The 19,034-nt window shown below is 44.0% G+C and overlaps 1 protein-coding gene across 1 annotated transcript in view; it reads left to right on the top strand.

Moving 5' to 3' along the window:
• The window catches only part of LOC144506541 (disco-interacting protein 2 homolog C-like), a 581,001-nt gene that overhangs the window by 306,608 nt on the left and 255,359 nt on the right, over positions 1-19,034 (top strand). Inside the window, exons 2-4 of the mRNA XM_078232798.1 lie at positions 535-606; positions 11,884-11,994; positions 13,365-13,490. Coding sequence (XP_078088924.1) covers positions 535-606; positions 11,884-11,994; positions 13,365-13,490 — 309 coding nt within the window. The remainder of the gene's footprint in view (positions 1-534; positions 607-11,883; positions 11,995-13,364; positions 13,491-19,034) is intronic.

Genomic DNA, 19,034 nt, shown 5'->3' with positions numbered 1-19,034 from the left:
TTGGAGCCACACAGCAGATCTGTCAGCATCTGTTAGCCGAATAGAAATATTAACATTCTGAGCAGAGATCCTTTGTGAAACCTGGCCTGATTATTAAAAAAAACAGATTTTTGCTTCATCTTTTTTCTGATGCTGAGAGAAGTGCCCTCTATTTCTGGAACTTTCTACCTTTATTAAATAGGAATGATTGGACCTGGTAGATAATTCATTTTGACAGCGATTACAGGCCCATAACTAATGCATAATTCATTGTTGATTACTTTAATGAAAGTGCCTGTGTTATTCTGAAAAGCTGCTGATGACTCGCCAGCAAGGATTGACTGCCCAGTCCGACTGAAACAAATTGTACTAGGTTTCATTTAGCAAAATGATCACTTGTGTGGATAAGGATTTCAGAAGACTATGACCCAGGATGCTCCACTTTGATGAGGAGTGCCAAAGCAGCTGTTGTGATGGAAACGCAACAGACCTTGGTGTGGTTAATTTATTCCGCGTGCTTTCATTTAATGATGGCTTGTTTTCTTTCATTTGCAGGAGACATCACACAGAAAGGCTACGAAAAGAAGAAATCCAAACTGCTTGGGGCTTACTTGCCACAACCTCCAGGTATGTTGAGTCACCCATAAGGAAAGGGTCGCCTTCCAACAGCAAACGAGCAAAATGATATGTAGAGCAGACAATTACACGTCCAATTATCAAAGAATGCAGTTGCAAAGAAGGTTTCAATTCAAATTATAAATGTGTTTGTCATAATTTTTAAAGTATTCTTAATGTTTCCCTACAATATACAGTGAATTTCGATGAGTTGAGGTTATTTTGTCTATATTAGCACTCTTCAATCATCAATTGAATTGAGGGTTACAAAATAGAGGGAACATTGATTAGTGAGCAGCCAGTAAGATAGTCCACTTTATTTAATACCTGAATGTTATTTTCATATTCTGAGAGTTTTGGGGCTCCCGCAGACTTGCGACTCGAGTCATGAATGGAATCATGGGGAAGGGAAAAGATTTGTCATTTCATTTTGTATGACTGAATTTCTTCTAACAGTCCGAGCTTTCCTTAGAACAATAAGGTAATTGTGGTATTTTATAGAATGCAGAATTATTGCAATTTGAAAAGAGCAGAAATGCTTGCTCTTTTTCTAGTTATAATGTTATGATCACAGCTCATTGATAATGAAGCTGCACATGCCAGCCTACAACAGGACTTGGAAAATATCCAGACTTGGGTTGAGAAGTACCAAGTAACATTTGTGCCACCTAAGTCGCCGATAATCATCATCACAAAGTCGAACCAACTTCCCGTAACATTCAAAGGTGCAACCATCATTAAGTACTCCACTGTCAATATTAACAGCATCATTGACCACAAGATTGACTTGACCAGTCAACATGGCTACATGAGTAACACTGGCTTTGCATGTGGTTTGAGTTGGGCACTGCAAAGAGTGATTCCTCTCCTGACCCCTCAAAGGATCACAGAATTGTTCCAGCGCAAAAGATGACCATTTGGCCCATTATGTCTGCAAAGCCTATTAAGCATGTACAAAGTTCAAATCCTCTACGTGGTGGAATACCCACGACTTGCATCTGAACAAAACTCCGAGATTGACATCATATTGTACTGAGCAGTTTGCTTCATTCTTGCTTTTGCTGCTGGCCTCAACACCCTTCGCACCTTGCACTGTGGCTGCAATATGTACCATTTGTAGGACACAAACGTGGAAATTCATCGATGTCACGTTGGCAGCACCTTGCTTCCCTGCAACCTGTACTGTCAAGATGGATCAGAGTGACAAGGTTACAGAAACACTGTCATCTCCAGGTTCCCCTCCAGTTGCACGATATCCCAACTTGACATGTTCTTTCATTGTTGCTGGGTAAGAATCCTGGAATTTCCTACCTGACACCGTGGATGGAGCAACATCACCACGAGGACCACCGTTTGAGGAGAAAGCCAGCCACTTCGTCAGGGTAGCTGAGGAGAGGTTAGACGGCACATGTAGCTTTTTAAATGTTGGGTCATATCCCAAGAATCAATATTTTAAAAAAAAGAATTGGCTGGATTTTCAATTTGCTGCTTTTCTCCTTTTGCTTCTGGTTTGTAGAAATCTTTAGTTTGGTTCCGTCCTTGGGGGCAAAAGCCCGTATAGGCAAGATACACTTTGCAGAACAGAATTAACTACATTATTGCTGTATAGTGCTACACTGTGATATTTTTATCATCAGTTTTAGTATGTGAGATTTAGAACTGTTTTAGCCCAAAATCATATGTAGAATTTGCAACACAAAAGTAGGCTGTTGGGTCCATCTGGTCTCTTTTGATGTTTATGTTTCACACATGTCTCCTCTTGACTTAATTCATCTAACCCTATCAGCATAACCTGCTATTCCTTTTTCTCTTATACACTTATCTAATTTCTTTTAGATGCATCTATGGTTTTTGCCTTAGCTACTCTGCAATTTAGTCACATATTGATTTTGTATACATGTATCAGCTACAATCACTTAGTTGGGGCGGCACAGTGGTTAGCACTGTTGCCTCACAGTGCCAGGGACCTGGGTTCAATTCCCAGCTTGTGTCACTGTCTGTGCGGAGTTTGCACGTTCTCCCTGTGTCTACGTGGGTTTCCTCCGGGTGCTCAGGTTTCCTCCCACACTCCAAATGACGTGCTGGTTAGGTGCATTGGCCATGCTCAATTCCCCCTCAGTATACCCGAACAGGCGTCGGAGTGTGGCGACTCGGGGAATTTCGCAGTAACTTCATTGCAGTGTTAATGTAAGCCTTACTCGTGACTAATAAATAAATAAACTTTTTACTTTAATGAAAACTCTTGTTTCTAAACTTTATTGTTTTTTGACGGTGATCGATCTCAGTGACATGGGGATTGTATACTGATGCTACTGACCTTTATTCTGCACATTGGGGATTGTTGGGTCTTGGGTTGAGGCTCGGGACACAGATGAGAGCGGAGCAGGATCCCAAATTGCCAACAACAATTGCACGAAAATCTCATTATCTTTAGAGCCAAGTTTGGATTAGGTCTTCCTGTCGGTGCAACTTATTACTTTTATTCTTATTTTCGAACAGGCGCCGGAGTGTGGCGACTAGGAGATTTTCACAGTAAATTCATTGCACTGTTAACGTAAGCCGACTTGTGATACTAATAAATAAACTTTAAACTTTATTATCCTTTAAACTGTTCCAATATACATGAGAGGTGTTCAGATTTCATAACATAACCGCAGAATACTGCGGATGCTGGAAAGGTGAAATTGAAACAAAGTGCTGGATAAACTCAGCAGGTCTGGCAGCATCTGTGGAGCGAGAAACCAAGTTAATGTTTCCAGTTGAATGAGTCTTCAGAACTGAAGGAAGGTAGAAATGTGATGGGCTTTGTGCAGTTGAAAGGGGGAGGAAGAACAAAAGGGAAAGACTGGGATTATGTGGAGGGCGGGAGAGATTAAACAACAAAGATGTCTTGGAGCAAAAGGCAGCGATTAGTAATAGTTGTGATAAAGAGACAAAGTATGTATCCTGAGTAAGTTGGAATGGCAGATGTGATTAAATATATATTTACCTTAGTTTGGGGGTTGGGACCTCTGATTCCCAATGAACCTCGGGTCTCCCAATGAACCTCGGGTCTCCCAGTGAACCTCGGGTCTCCCAGTGAACCTCGGGTCTCCCAGTGAACCTCGGGTCTCCCAGTGAACCTCGGGTCTCCCAGTGAACCTCGGGTCTCCCAGTGAACCTCGGGTCTCCCAGTGAACCTCGGGTCTCCCAATGAACCTCGGGTCTCCTGCACCAGCTGGGAACTGGCCATAAATGTGCAGCTTGGATATTTTTAACTCTTCAGGACAAGGACTGGCCCTATGCAGTTGAACAAAGAAAAGCAGCTTGGAAAAGACAGCTCAGATGACCTGGTGCAAACTGCCATTATCTAGCAGGTGTGCCAGAGAGAGAGAGAGACACACACAACAGGGGGAACAGAGTGAGGTCCCAAACCAGAGAGGGGGTCAGGGACATGTTCCAAAAGGAATTCCCAGTTTGAGGATTAAAGGCATGTGTGGAATTGTCCCATCCCGCCCGTGGCAGGTTTGGTGGCCAGCATAAAAACACATTGTAATTCTCCCAATGGCAGGTTGATGGCGGGTCAGTCTTCCTGCTGGTTTGTGATGTGAACGCCATTTGCATTCATTTAAAACAGCTGGTTGGTGGAATCCCTTCAGGCCTTCCAACCTTACCAGTGGGAAATTACATCAGTCTAGATCTGATTGTTAAAGAATGGTATGCACAGGACGGTTTTCAGTTCACTAGGGACTTCGAGGTGAGTGCAATATACAAATCCTACCTGCCACAGTGCTGTGCTGCCCCTGATGCATTGTACACCACTCTGCCTGGACTGACCAGTTGCCTCAATCTCCACGTTGAGCTGGTCTTCAGGATATCATGGTGGCACATTGGTTAGCACTACTGCCTCTCAGCACCAGTGACCCAGGTTCAATTCGGGCTTTGGGTGACTATGTGGAGTTTGCGTGTTCTCCCTGTGTCTGCGTCGGTTTCCTCCGGATGCTCCGGTTTCCTCCCACAGTCCAAAGGTGTGCAGGTTCGGTGGATTGGCCATGCTAAATTGTCCCTTTGTGTCCAGAGATGTGTAGGTTAGGTGGATTAGCCATGGTAAATGTGTGGGGTTACGGGGATAGGATGGGGGGTTGGTACTCTGGGTAAGAAGCTCTTTCTGAGAGTCGGTGCAGACTCGATGGGCCAAAAGGCCACCTTCTGCTCCATCTGCATTGTAGAGATTCTATGGACAGCACCGTGCTGCTGGACCCATGGACCCTTCTGTGTCACTGAGTCAATCAGTCTTGCACCAAAAGTTGGGGATTGGGGGCAAACTGGGTCTTCTCCTCCTCCTTAATACACCAGGGTCTATCTGGACAGCACTGTGCTGTGGTGGCTGCGTGAATCCTGCAGCAAAGTCCAAACTTTAAGTGGCGGAGGGGTGTGAGGTGTGGCCGGGGGCGGGTGTTGGCGAAGACAAGGTGGGGGCATTGTAGAAAGAGGATTTTGCAAGGGTTCGGGGTGGGGGTAAACACTAGGGGGTGATAAGAAAGGTGGGGTGGTGCAGTAGTTAGCACTGCTGCCTCACAGCGCCAGGGACTCGGGTTCGATTCCCGGCTTGGGTCACTGTCTGTGCGGAGTCTGCACGTTCTCCCCGTGTCTGCGTGGGTTTCCCCCGGGTGCTCCGGTTTCCTCCCACAGCCTGAAAGAAGTGCTGGTTAGGTGGATTAGTGGATGCTAAATTCTCCCTTAGCGTCAGGGGGACTAGCTAGGGTAAGTGCATGGGGTAAAAGCAAATTACTGTGGATGCTGGAATCTGAAACCATGAGGAAAATGCTGGAAAATCGTAGACTAACATAGACTGGGTGATCGCTTTGCTAAGCACCTTCGGTATGTGCACAATCAGGACCCTGACCTTCCTGTTGCTTGCCATTTTAACACACGATCACATGTCTGTACCTTTAAGACTTAATTACCTGTAAAGACGCGCATTCCAACCATTATTTTGTAAATTGAGTTTGTGTCTTTATATGCCCTGTTTGTGAACTGAAATTCCATTCATCTGATGAAGGAGCAGCGCTCCGAAAGCTAGTGGCTTTTGCTACCAAATAAACCTGTTGGACTTTAACCTGGTGTTGTGAGACTTCTTACTGCTACTCAATGCTACTCAATGCAAACTGGAAGAACAGCACCTCATCTTCCGACTGGGCACATTCGGTCTCAACACTGAATTCAACAACTTCAGATGAATAGCTCTACCCCACCTTGACCCCTTTGTTTTCATTTCATTTAATTTTTAACTGTTCTCTACCTTTTATTTCTTTATTGTCTCAATTTATTTTTCTCCCCCTTTGGTTCCCCTTTCCCCCTTTTCTCAATTTTACCCCTCTCCCACCCTTCTCCCCCCCACATCTTCATCTGTCACAGTTAACCCTCTGATTTTAGCTTCTCTGCCGTTTGACCATTCACACCTTCTATCTTCTTTATGGACTGCCATTAGCAGCCTTTCCCCTTGTTTCTGTGGCTATGACTCATCTTTCATTCCCTCACCCTGCAATATACATATCTCCCACTTTCTATGCCTTTTAGCTTTGACAAAGAGTCATTCGGCCTCAAAACGTCAGCTCTTTTCTCTCTTTACAGAAGCTGCCAGATCTGCTGAGATTTTCCAGCATTTTCTCTTTTGGTTAAATGCATGGGGTTATGGGGATAGGGTCTGGGTGGGATTGTGGTCAGTGCAGGCTCAATGGGCCAAATGGCCTCCTGTGCTGTAGAATTCTATGAGGGCTGTGCAGAAGGGGGCTGGGGGAAGGGCAAACACGGGGATGAAGTGGAAGGAGGGCTGTGTAAAGAGGGGGAGGGATGAGTGAGGGCTCAAGATGGCAGGCAGAGGGGCTAGGAGATCGATGAGGAAGGCAAACATTGGAAGGGGGGGTGGGGTGGGGCGGGGTTGGCAGTGAGGACTGAGGGTTGAGAGAATGCACCATTTTACAATCATAGAAATCATAGAATCATAGAAACCCTACAGTGCAGAAGGAGGCCATTCGGCCCATCGAGTCTGCACCGACCACAATCCCACCCAGGCCCTACCCCCACATATTTACCTGCTAATCCCTCTAACCTACGCATCCCAGGACTCTAAGGGGCAATTTTTAACCTGGCCAATCAACCTAACCCGCACATCTTTGGACTGTGGGAGGAAACCGGAGCACCCGGAGTAAACCCACGCAGACACAAGGAGAATGTGCAAACTCCACACAGACAGTGACCCGAGCCGGGAATCGAACCCGGGACCCTGGAGCTGTGAAGCAGCAGTGCTAACCACTGTGCTACCGTGCCGCCCTAATAAAGAATTACATACATCCCCCTGATAACAAGTTGCACTGAGTTTGACATAACATGAATGTAAATCTCCAAAGGGAACACTAAATGTGAAGAAGACTGGTCCTCAGGATAGGAGGATTGAAAAGATCCAAATCAAAATGCTTTCATCTGAGCATAACGTTCAGATACCCATGGAATGGTTTTCAAAATGTGTGATTTATTTACAGTGATAGAGCACCCGTGAACCTGAGGTGACATCAAAACGTTTTAACTTTCCTAACCCTACAACGATGTCTTGGTGCAGCTCCAACATCTGCAGCAGGGGTGGAGGCAACCTGCTGACTGCTCTTTCCTGATGTCTGTGATGACCTTGGCATACATCCTCTGGTGGCCCGATCCCTGGAGTGGACCCGGCCTCATCAGGCTCCTATTCAGGGGCAAAAAGCACCTTTCGCGGTGGCCAGTTGCTGGAGTTGGTATGGGCACAGAAAAAGGCTACTCGGAGTGGCTGCACACCCTTGGAGTGTCCTGAGTGAAGGCCCCCGGGGTGTGCAGCCTATTCTCCCTGTGGGTGACAGAGGACCCCCAGACTGATTCCTGCAGGAGATGGGGCACCTGGAGGGAGGCCAAGGTGCCTGGTCCTCATGTGACCTACATCCTGATGGTACCCACCAGAGTGTGTGGTCATTGAGTGCAGGGCCGAGTGCAAATTTGGCAGATCCTGCTGGACCAAGGTGTCGCTGGTGGTTTCCAACCTTCCCATGGTGACCTCGAGGTGATAACATGTCAGAGCCAGGATAGCAGACAGAACGTGGACAGCCCTGACCATCGTGTGCTCTAGTTTGCTGAGAGATGGCTGAAGCGCTGCCTGATGTTTTGCTGCTGCCTTTGCCTCTCCATCAGTGAGCTGGCAGCCACTTCGAGGCTTATCATCTGCTTGGGAGTGAGTGGGTGGCTGGTCACCAGCTGCCCTCCAAATGCCGGACCTGGGTTGTCCCTGCCTCTGACTGCTGTGGGAATGTGTCTGAGGTGTTCTGTAGAAAGTCACCCCAAGTCTAACCTTGAGCTCCTCTCCACTGAGGTGGGTGTCTCTGTGAAGGTGGAGGGTGTAGGTGAACGCTGTGATGGTTCCTCCTGAGCCCCTTTGTCCCCAGACATGCTCCAGGGGCTCAGAGAGCTGTTGGGCTGGATGGCTGACCAGAGTCTGCTGGAACCTGAAAATTACCAAAGGACAGTTTCAGTGGATGAGCTGAAGCTGATTCAGAGCTCATTGCACTCAGAGTGAGTTGCAGGATTTGGGGAGGTCATAGAGGTTTACAGCATGGAAACAGGCCCTTTGGCCCAACTTGCCCATGTCGCCCTTTTGTTTTAACCACTAAGCTAATCCCAATTGCCCGCATTTGGCCCATATCCCTCTATACCCATCTTACCCATGTAACTGTCTAAATGCTTTTTAAAATACAAAATTGTACCCCCCGTCTCTACTACTACCTCTGGCAGCTTGTTCCAGACACCACCACCTGTGTGAAAAAATTGTCCCTCTGGGCCATTTCGAATCTCTCCCCTCTCATAAATCTATGCCCTCTAGTTTTAGACTCCCCTAGCTTTGGGAAAGGATATTGATTATCTCGCTGATCTATGCCCCTCATTATTTTACAGACCTCTATAGGATCACCCCTAAGTCTCCTATGCTCTGGGGAAAAGAGTCCCAGTCTATCCAACCTTTCCTTATAACTCAAACCATCAAGTCCCAGTAGCATCCTAGTAAATCTTTTCTGCACTCTTTCTAGTTTAATAATATACTTTCTATCATAGGGTGACCAGAACTGCACACAGTATTCCAAGTGTGGCCTTACCAATGTCTTGTACAACTTCAACAAGATGTCCCAACTCCTGTATTCAATGTTCTGACCAATAAAACCAAGCATGCTGAATGCCTTCTTCACCACTCTGTCCACCTGTGACTCCACTTTCAAGGAGCTATGAACCTGTACCCCTAGATTTCTGCATTTCACCCAATCTCTGCTCCATTCCCTCTGATCACATTTCATTCCTTGCCCTTTGTGATGGGGCTGAGATCTATACGTGATTGTTGGGAGAGGCCAAGCTCTGTGTCACCACAGGAGTGATCCCTCTCCTCGCCAGCGAGCTCTGCTGCAGCCTCCTCGCACTCATTGAGGACGATGATCTTTGTCATCCCTCCCCCAGTCTGGGCTCACTCTCGCTTGTTGTGCGTGAGTGTGGCCTGTATGGGGGGACAAAGGCATGAGATGTGATGAGAAGGGATGGAGCAGAGATTGGGTGAAATGCATGTCCCCTGTGTGTGGTGCACCCTATCCAGAAGGGACAGAGAATGGAGTGTGAGCAACAAGATAAATAGGATAATGGTGTTGTGAAAGTCTTGTCGAGCGAGTATCTATTGATTTGTGTCCCTCATGACTGAATGGTGAAATCCTTGAAGAGAGTAGTTGTTTGAGTACACGATGCCATGCTGAGAGTTTGATTGTGGAGGGAGTTGAGTGAGGACTGACCCTGGCAGAGTGGATGAGATCGTTCATCCTCTTTCTGCACTGGATGGCACTGTGGGTCAGTGATAGCCATGCTGACCTCCTCGGAATGGCCTCCCAGACCAGAGATGTGATTCTGGTTTCCCTCCTTGAGCTGTCCCTGGGGTGGAGCACATTCCTGTAAGCCTGGACTCTTTCAATAAGGGCCAGGGCGGTGAAAGCAGGTTCTACCTCTTCTTGAGGCCACTCACTTTTTTTCTGGCTTCCTGACATTTTGGAGGGTCTCCAGAAGACAGGTGGGCTGGCGTGAATTGTATGAGTGTTGGACTAGTGTTTGAATAATGCACCGGGGACCTTTCAACCCATCAGCTGAGGTCGGGTGGATGAATCTGCTGCCAGCCCACCAGGAGAGTCAGAGGGCAACTTGCCTGTGCACAATTAGTGAGTTTTTAAGTGCAGTATCTGGTCCTAGATGCAGCCATTCTGGCCAGCGGGAAAGGTGCAGCTGGAGCCGCCCACCACCACACTTAGTCTCAGATTGGAGAATTCTGCCCACAGATCCCGCTAAGTTAAAAGAAAGGAGCAGAGAAATAGGCTTGAGATTAAAACGAGAGCAGCAGGGAGCAGACTTTAAGTGACGTGGGACAAGAGAAGCCCTGAAGGCCCAGCCAAGATCGGTGACTCCGTGCTGTGGGCCACTGGAGCAAAGGTATTCCTTTGGAGCAGTGTGGCGTGGTTGATCAGAATTTGCCTGTCAACTCTCATGTACCCCTGAGTATCAAATAGATATTGTAAATTGTTTTATCTTTCTGAACTTGTATAATAAAGCTTATTTCTGTTTGTTCCAAGCCCATGGAATCTTATGGCTTTATTCACTTCGTCAGTGTCTTGGATCTCAAACACTTTTCGTCTACTTTAAATGAAACGTTATCAGTTCCTAACTGGATCTCCCCTTCCTTCCCCCCCCCCCCCCCCCACCCCACAACCCCGGCATCTGGCCAAGGATCATAAACACAGAATAATGAACAACTTGGTCCAATCTGCAATGCAAGATTCAGATAGGCATATAGTGATAAAAAGAAAAGGAATCAAAATGGGGGGTGGGGAGGGGGAACAAGTCCTGATAGTCTGAAATTTTTGAACTCTTAATATTGAATGTTGTAGATCCATGATGTACCTAATTGCAAGATGAGGTGTCATTCCTCAAGCTTTTATTGACCTTCATTGGAACGATTCAGCAGGTCGAGGACAGAAACATGAGCAGGAGAGCAAGGTGGTGAATTAAAATGATGAGTAATCAAAGGTTTGGGGTCATGTTTGTAGATTGGACAGTGGTGTTCCATAAAGCAGCTCACCAATTTCTATTTGGCCTCCCCAGCGTTGAGGAGATCACATTGTGCTTTACCAGGGTGCTGAGTATTTCCAGCCCTTTGATAACCAATTGTTTTGGAAACTCTCTTTTATTGGATGGTTCAAGGAACGTTCTTGACATTGCAGAATTGTACTAACAGCAATATTACAGTACTAACAATAATGTTACTCTACTAACAATACATTGCTGTAACAAGTACGTTATTATTAACCTAAACTCTTAAACACCTGAAATACAAGTTCATTTCAAAATTTAACAACTACCCTGATGCAAACCTTTAACCCATCTGGTTCGCTAATGTCCCTCAGGAAAGGAAATCTGCCATCCTTATCTGGTCTGGTTTACATGTGACTCCAGACTCTCAACAATGGGGTTAAATGGCCTAGCAAGGCACTCAATTCAAGAGCATTTAAGGATTGGCAATAAATGCTGGCCCGGCCAGCAATGCCCACACTCCAGGAATGAATTTTTAAAAAATTACCTGCCTTTTATTTACCTTATCTCACTGCTTTTTTATTTTTATCTCAGGAAACTAATCTAGTCCCTATTTTCCTTAGTTTTATTTCATTAGCTTTATTCAGCTTCATTCCTCTTAGCAGTGTGGGCAACTTTAAATAAAATGTAACTTTTGTTGGATGAAACCCTCCAAACATTTGTATTCAAACCAGGCAGCGTTGGTGCTGGTGAAGCAGCAACATAAATCTTTGGTTCAGTCTGCCAGTTGTCAGACTTAATGATTTAATGACTTAATGATTCTTCAATTAACACCATTTGCTGTTTTATTACCAATATTGAACATTGTTGATGCAATATAGTTAAAAAGATTGCAGACTGAAAGTAGTTAAGTAGATAAACTAAAGTGAAAGCTACCAGCTTCCCACTTCCCACATGATAATATAGATTGACAAGAAGCATGCAAACTTGTATCAAACTGGTCTCTTTGAAGAGCAATTAGTTTTTATCAAAGATAACAACTGATGTGCCATATCATCTTTAAGTATAGAAATAGTACTTCCTCACGGAAGTTGATTCGAAACAGAATCATCGTCCTGCTAAAATTCATCTAACGTTTTGAAGTGTGTTATAGTGAGAATTGTTTTTCCACCTTTGACACAGGAGTGGAATCTTCACTGCCACAAGAGCGTCGAACGCCAGTCACACCATCGTCCTCCTCTAGATACCATCGTCGCCGGTCGTCAGGGTCACGAGATGAACGTTACAGATCAGGTATGGCAGTCGCTCAACTTTCGCTCTTCCTATAGGCATGGTGAGGTTTGCATTTAAATGTGAATACGTTTTTACAGATATAGAACCAGCCAAATCTATCATAACTGCTTTATGCTATTGCGATGTTGCTGCACCTGTAGAAATTATTCTCCTTCCCACATCACTCAATTAGTCCACATCCCCTCCTCCAAAAACATTGATGTTTGTTGCAGTGAGCATCGGTGTTGAGACGGTAACTCTGAGTATTTTTAAGTAATTCTGGTGGTGTTAGCAGCTGTGATGTGTCTCTTGTGGTTCTTGTTGGACAAAGGGTTCAGTTCAAGCTGAAGAAAGTTCTGACAGCACTCACAAGCAAAGTAATAATCAGGACTCTGTACCTGAACCATATGCATGACAAATTACGTAGATTGAAATGCATTTTATGTTGAGCCATCTGTTATTTGATTAACAATGTGCCACCTTGCAATTAGGATACCGCACTGAGTTTCTGGAGGTGTCTCCTCTTCCATACTTCCAAACCTGCCTACACCACACCAGAACGAATGGACTATAAGACGATAAGATATAGGAGCAGAATTACACCATTTGGCCCATCGAATCTGCTCCGCCATTCAATCATGGCTGATAGGTTTTCCCCATAACCTTTGATCCCTTTAATACACCACGATCTCCTTTTCACTCCACAATATAATTATCTGTTATGGTCTTGTCCCTGTACTTTTCTTCCTTGAGTGAAACAGTTGGGTGAACAGATTGTAGTTCTCTTTCATAGAATCTCTACAATGCAAAAGAAGCCATTCAGCTCATTGAGTCTGCACAACTCTCTGACAGAGTATCCCATCCCCACCCCACAGGAGTGGGGAGGTGGATGGGTGGGGGCACCCTGTTTGGAGGGGGGTGGTCGGGAGCTCAGAAATTGTTTAAAAATAGCTGTACATTCTACAGCACTTGCAACCTTCTGTTACGGCTTGCTGCGTTATTAATAAATGTCATTGGTCTAGTAAAATGGAGAATTAATAATTAAAGTTAATGAGAGAAAGGAAAGGAAGTATTAGTGCACTTCACCTTTCTACTTGCGTCAGCAGGACTTCTGAATCTTGTTGGAAAAAATAGTGTTAAATTATTCCCTGTAATGCAACCATTTTTGAACACCATGAGTACAGCAGGATTTGCCTGTATGAAGATACTCCTTGAATAAATGATCAGGATCTGTTGTATAAGTAACCGTTAATAATTTATAAGCAAGATGTATGTCCTTAGCAATGTATTTCTCGTGGGGTTCCTTTGCGATGTGGATTCAAAGGTGAATGTTGATGTAAGTTTAAATTTCTGAAATAGCGTTTAATATTTGCACTCTTTCGCTTTTTCAGATGTACATACAGAGGCAGTCCAGGCTGCTCTCGCCAAACACAAAGAGAGAAAGATGGCAGTCCCTATGCCATCTAAACGACGCTCTCTGGTGGTGCAAACCTCAATGGATGCCTATACACCGCCAGGTAAATTGAAACAATTCCATTCCATTGAATTGCATTGAACTGCTTATGCTGTGCCTTTATGTAGCAAATTGTGCGCAGTATACAGTTCACTAAAAGTAAAGTAAGTTTTTAGATTATAAGGCAACTAAGCACGTTTTTAATTCTGCTGACAATTGCCAGGGTTTTTCGAGATGTAGACGGTTCCTGGTGTTTTCAGTTTCAGAGAATTCTATGTATTTCAAATGAGGATAATCGATCAAATCTTGAAAGCATCGAAAGCGCGGTGTGCGATTTTGTTTAACACCATTGCCTTATGTAAGTTGTGCACAATGAATGACAGCTGATTATATAGGGAATCTCTTCGACTGCAGCACTTGCAAAATTAATTTGGATTAAATTAAAATTAAAAATAGATCTCTTCAACTGTTTCTTACTCAGGTAGTGATGGCTCTCCTCGGAATTCCTTCATGTTATTCGATAACGAAGGAAAGTAAACGAGTTGAAATTATTTAGCGTGGAAATTTTCCCAAGTTTCTAAAATCTTTTTCCACCAGCCTACCCGTTTCACCATGCACAAAAAACTGAGATGTATTGCTTTTATTCAATTAGGGATTATTTTCTTTTGTTGAAAATCTGTTTCCTCCCCCGTTATATACTTTTCTCTCCCCTGCCCCAGTCCTCTTCATAGCACACCATATTTGACTCGAGACCTGTTTTGTAAATAGCTGGGTTGATTTACTCTCTGAATTGTTTTCATTCTCCCCATTTGGCGGACCACTGATCCTGTCTCTGAGGCCTGGGGATAGCTTGGCGTTATTTAGGAGTTAATCGTGTGAATGACGGAGAATGTGAACTTGCATCCTTTTATTTTATGGCAGATTGCACCTCTTATTACAACAGTCAAACCTTTTCCAATTTTCTGCTGCCGCTATTTTTCTGGTGTATCCGCATTTTGCTGCAATTGTATAGGGTGTTGGTGAGGCCGCACCTGGAGTACTGTGTGCAGTTTTGGTGTCCTTACCTGAGGAAGGATGTCCTTGCTATAGAGGGAGTGCAGTGAAGGTTTACCAGGCTGATTCCTGGGATGTTAGGTCTGTCATATGAGGAGAGACTAAGTCGGTTAGGATTATATTCACTGGAGTTTAGAAGAATGAGAGGGGATCTCACAGAAGCTTATAAAATTCTAACAGGGTTAGATAGGGTAGATTCAGAAAGAATGTTTCCAATGGTAGGAGAATCCAGAACTAGGGGTCATAGTTTGAGAATAAGGGGTAAACCTTTTAGAACTGAGATGAGGAGAAATTTCTTCACCGAGGGTGGTGAATGTGTAGAATTCACTACCACAGAATGTAGTTGAGGCCAAAACATAGTCTGAATTCAAGAAGAAATTAGATATAGTTCTTGGGGCTAAAGGGATCAAGGGATATGGGAGGAAGGGGGATCAGGATATTTAATTCGATCATCAGCCATGATCAAAATGAATAGCGGAGCAGGCAAAAATGGCCGAATGTCCTACTTCTGTTTCTAGTTTATATGTTAGTGCCACGTTATGGAGTACATGAAGATTCATTTGGAGAGGGAAGAGGTTTTCTTTCCATTAGTCTAGGCTAGATTCAAACTCAAGACAATAAATGTACCGTCCATTCCCTGTAAACGAGACTTGTAAATACAATTGTTTCTGATCAGCTTAGTAATTTGTTCATTTACATTTCTTTTTAAAGCTGAAATAATTTGAAGGATTCAGTCAAAATAAAACACATCACATGAGCATATGAAAAAAGAACCATTTTATTTATTTTATTGAAGATTAAGCTTCCAAATTTGTCGGACACTATGCACCTGAAATTTGATTATGTAAATCCTACCTCAGAGCACCTACTGCTTCATCTGGTAAATCCAAATTGCAGTATAACAGTGGCAGAACTCTTTAAGAAGTGCGATTAATGGGTGATACCATAGTTTATTGGAAGAGGGAGAGGGATTAACCTCTAGCATCAACTGTGAGAAGCTCTGTATTCTTTTCCTCCCAAAGATAGATGCCTAAATCTTCCGGTCCTGGGTAGGACGGAGAATTTGACGGACAAGCAAAAGGTCCATCGATATTGAAGGGGAATTTCTGGTCCCGAGGCAGGTGTAATTGGAAAATCCCAGCCTGAGTCTCCAAATCATACTACCTTTCTTCAGTCAGTTGTTTCCTGGCATCGGTAATGCTTCCCTTTTTGGAGGTACTGTGTCTGAGGCCTTCAAAATTGCCACTATTGCCTCCTTCCCAATTCTAACCTCCCATTCTTCTCCAAAGTCCTAGAATGTTTTTGTCACCCAACTCTCCTGACATGCCATCTGAATCCCTTCAGTGGAGTTATATTCCAGCTCTCATCGCCAAAACTATTTTGGTCTGAGTTAATGATGGAATTCTCAGTGACTATAAAAATAGTACATTATCCGTCCCCGCATTCCTTGGCATCACCATCTCTGTTAAGGTAGTTAATCATTTCCTTCTCTTCCGTCTTCATTTGGTTCTATTTATACCTGCCCTAAGCTGACTTGATTTCTCCTTAGCAGTAGAATAGTTTATTCTGTGTTTAATTTTGGTTGTTAAAAACCAGAATTTAATCCAATGTAGTCAGGTGATTCTAAAGATATGAAAGTTGCTACGTAAATCCTATTTTTTTTTTTAAGCATGTCAATAGGCATCCATAAACACATTTTGAGATATATCTGTGTCACACTTCAAGAATTATGCATTACACTTTGAAAACAATATAATTAAGAGAAACTAGAAAGTTAATAATGCTTTTTTTTCTTCAGACCTTACAATTCTACCAGGGGATTTGCCAATCTACAGATTAATGATTAACCTTTTATTGACCTCAGGATCTGTCACAAAGAATTGGGGTCAAATTTTCCCCTTAGCGACGGGAACCACAAATTGAGGAATTTCCCCAAGTTAACGTTTCCGATTTCAAAAAGACCATTCATAGGGAATATTCATCCTTAAAAGGCGGAGATGGCTGGAGCTTGCTGAAATAGGCCCCGAGGCAGGCAGATGCAGAGGCAGGCAAAAGACCCACCTCCGGGTCTCTGAGACAATAGTCCAGTTCTATTCACAGTTGTTAGGCTTTCTTACCCTTCACCCCCAAACCTCTTCCATACCCCATGTCCCCTCCATGCCCCATTCATCCCCGTACACTCTCCATATCCTCCATGCCCCTCCATACCAATAGCCACTACATGCACCCATGGCACTTTGATACTCCCTCCATTAGCATCATGGATACCCAATCCTCCAGGAGCCATTAGAACCAGTGAGCTATGTAATAACACTGACAAGTCTTTGAAATGCTCGTGAAGCTATCAAAATAAGCAAACAGACACTCAACATACTCTTGAAGAAATGTCACCTCTTATAAGCTCATAAAACTGCCAAGCAAATACAGCCATTCGTATTCCAATTGAAAAAAGTTTTAACCTACTTAACATCTCCAAACCTTGTCCAAATGAACAAACAGGCATTGAAAAACCACTTCAAAGACAATCTCCATAAAACTTTCAATGAAACAAATATATCGATGCCCTTTGCAGCTGCGTAAACATTCCTCTCAGGGCTGAATTCATTAGTGGGATTTGGAGCTCATCCAAGCATTCATAATGAGGCCATCTGACAAAACAGATTTTGGGACATCCACTCAAAAATAAGATGGTAGATGCAAACCACTTGTATTTCAGTCAGGCCTTTGTTCGAATTCCACTGGCAGGGCAGAAACTGAAAATAAAGAAGTAGGAATCATTAGAAATATCTTGCATTGAATAAATAATTGACTGCCAGAAACCTGGAGAGTACTGTACAGGGATTGTCAACAGTCTGGGAGAATGTTACCAGTAAGGCTCCAGATTTATAAATAATCTGGATCTAAGAATCATGAGCACAGTGGCTAAACTGTCGATGACATGGTGCTAATGAAGATGCAGACTGCACAGCTGAACAAACTGTAGGAGGGTTTGAGTAAATTTGAGACAGATAAGTGGCAAACAGCCTTGGGATTACCATTGACCAGAAACTTAACTGGACTCGCTACATAAACGTACTGGCGACAAGAGCAGGTCAGAGACAAGGAATACTGCGGTGATTAACTCCTGACTTCCCTAAACCTGTCCATTATCGACAAGGCACAAATCAGGAGTGTGATGGAATACTCCCCACTTGCCTGGTGGCTGCAGCTCCAACAGCACTCAAGAAGCCTGACACCATCTAGGACAAAGCAGCCCTGCTTGATTGGCATCACAGTCACAAACATCCACTCCCACCACCACCGACGCTCAGGAGCAGCAGTGTGTACTATCTACAAGGTGCACTGCAGTAATTCACCAACGATCCTCAGACAGCACCTTCCAAACCCACAACCACTTTCATCTAGAAGGACAAGGGCAGCAGATACATGGGAACACCACCACCTGCAAGTTCCCCTCCAAGTCACTCACCATCCTGACTTGGAAATATATTGCTGTTCCTTCACAGTTGCTGGGTCAAAATCCTGAAATTCCCTCCCTAATGGCACTGATGGTCAACCCATAGCATGTGGACTACAATGCTTCAAGAAGGCAATTCACCACCACCTTTTCATGGGCAACTAGGGATGGGCAATAAATGCTGGCCAACCAGCAACGCCCATGTCCCATGAATAAATTTTTAAAAGCCAAATTTAATGGACCTGTTCTCACGGGAAGGGAAGGTTGAGAGGCAATATGATTACTGTTTTTAGAATTCAAAATAATCTAGATCATGACACATTATTTTGCCTAGTCCAGAACAGGAGAACCAGAGGATGTAGTCTGTCCTTGAAGGGAAGTAAATTCAAAACTAATCTGCCAGAATAATATTATAGTGAACAAATGGTCAATCTATGGGACAGACTCCCTCGGGAGCTGATGGAAGCAATTAGTATTGATTCATTCAAATGCAAATTAGATAGCTCAGTTTCAAAAAGTAACACCTTAGGATATAATATATGAGCAATTTGAGACATGACATATGGTAAGTGTAACATGTTTGGGAAGAACAGGTGACTTTGGACATATGGGTTCCAAAGCGCTCCGCTACTGCGGTTTCTCTCACATCATTTATGGTTCTGTTCTTGACAAAGTGAGAGATTTTGCTTTCAAATAAATAGAGATTGCTACAATTAGTCCGAAGCTTCAATGACACTGTAACATGCAACTATCAGTAATGGTAGACTGGCTGAGCTGTGGTCTATCGTCCAGCAATTCTTAGATTCCTAAAGGGACTTTGCAGTGACAAGTAACTGCATTACAGTGGCAGAACAGTATTGCACACCTTATGTTGTAATATTTTGGTTCTTCTAGCATATCCTGTGACTAACTGTGAGGCAACGTCATGGAAGATCCCTGTGAGGCTGGGCAAACTAGGGCTGTTTCAGCTGAGGCTGAGGGGAGACCTGCTCGAAGTCTGCAAAATGATGAGAGGCATAGATAGGGTTGACGGTCAGAATCTTTTGCCCAGAGTTGAAATGTCTAATACTTGGTGGCATGCACTTAAGGCGGGAGTTC

The sequence above is a fragment of the Mustelus asterias genome, chromosome 2 (assembly GCF_964213995.1).
Source record: "Mustelus asterias chromosome 2, sMusAst1.hap1.1, whole genome shotgun sequence".
Taxonomy (NCBI): Eukaryota; Metazoa; Chordata; class Chondrichthyes; order Carcharhiniformes; family Triakidae; genus Mustelus; species Mustelus asterias.
This window is presented reverse-complemented; position numbering and strand designations above follow the sequence as displayed.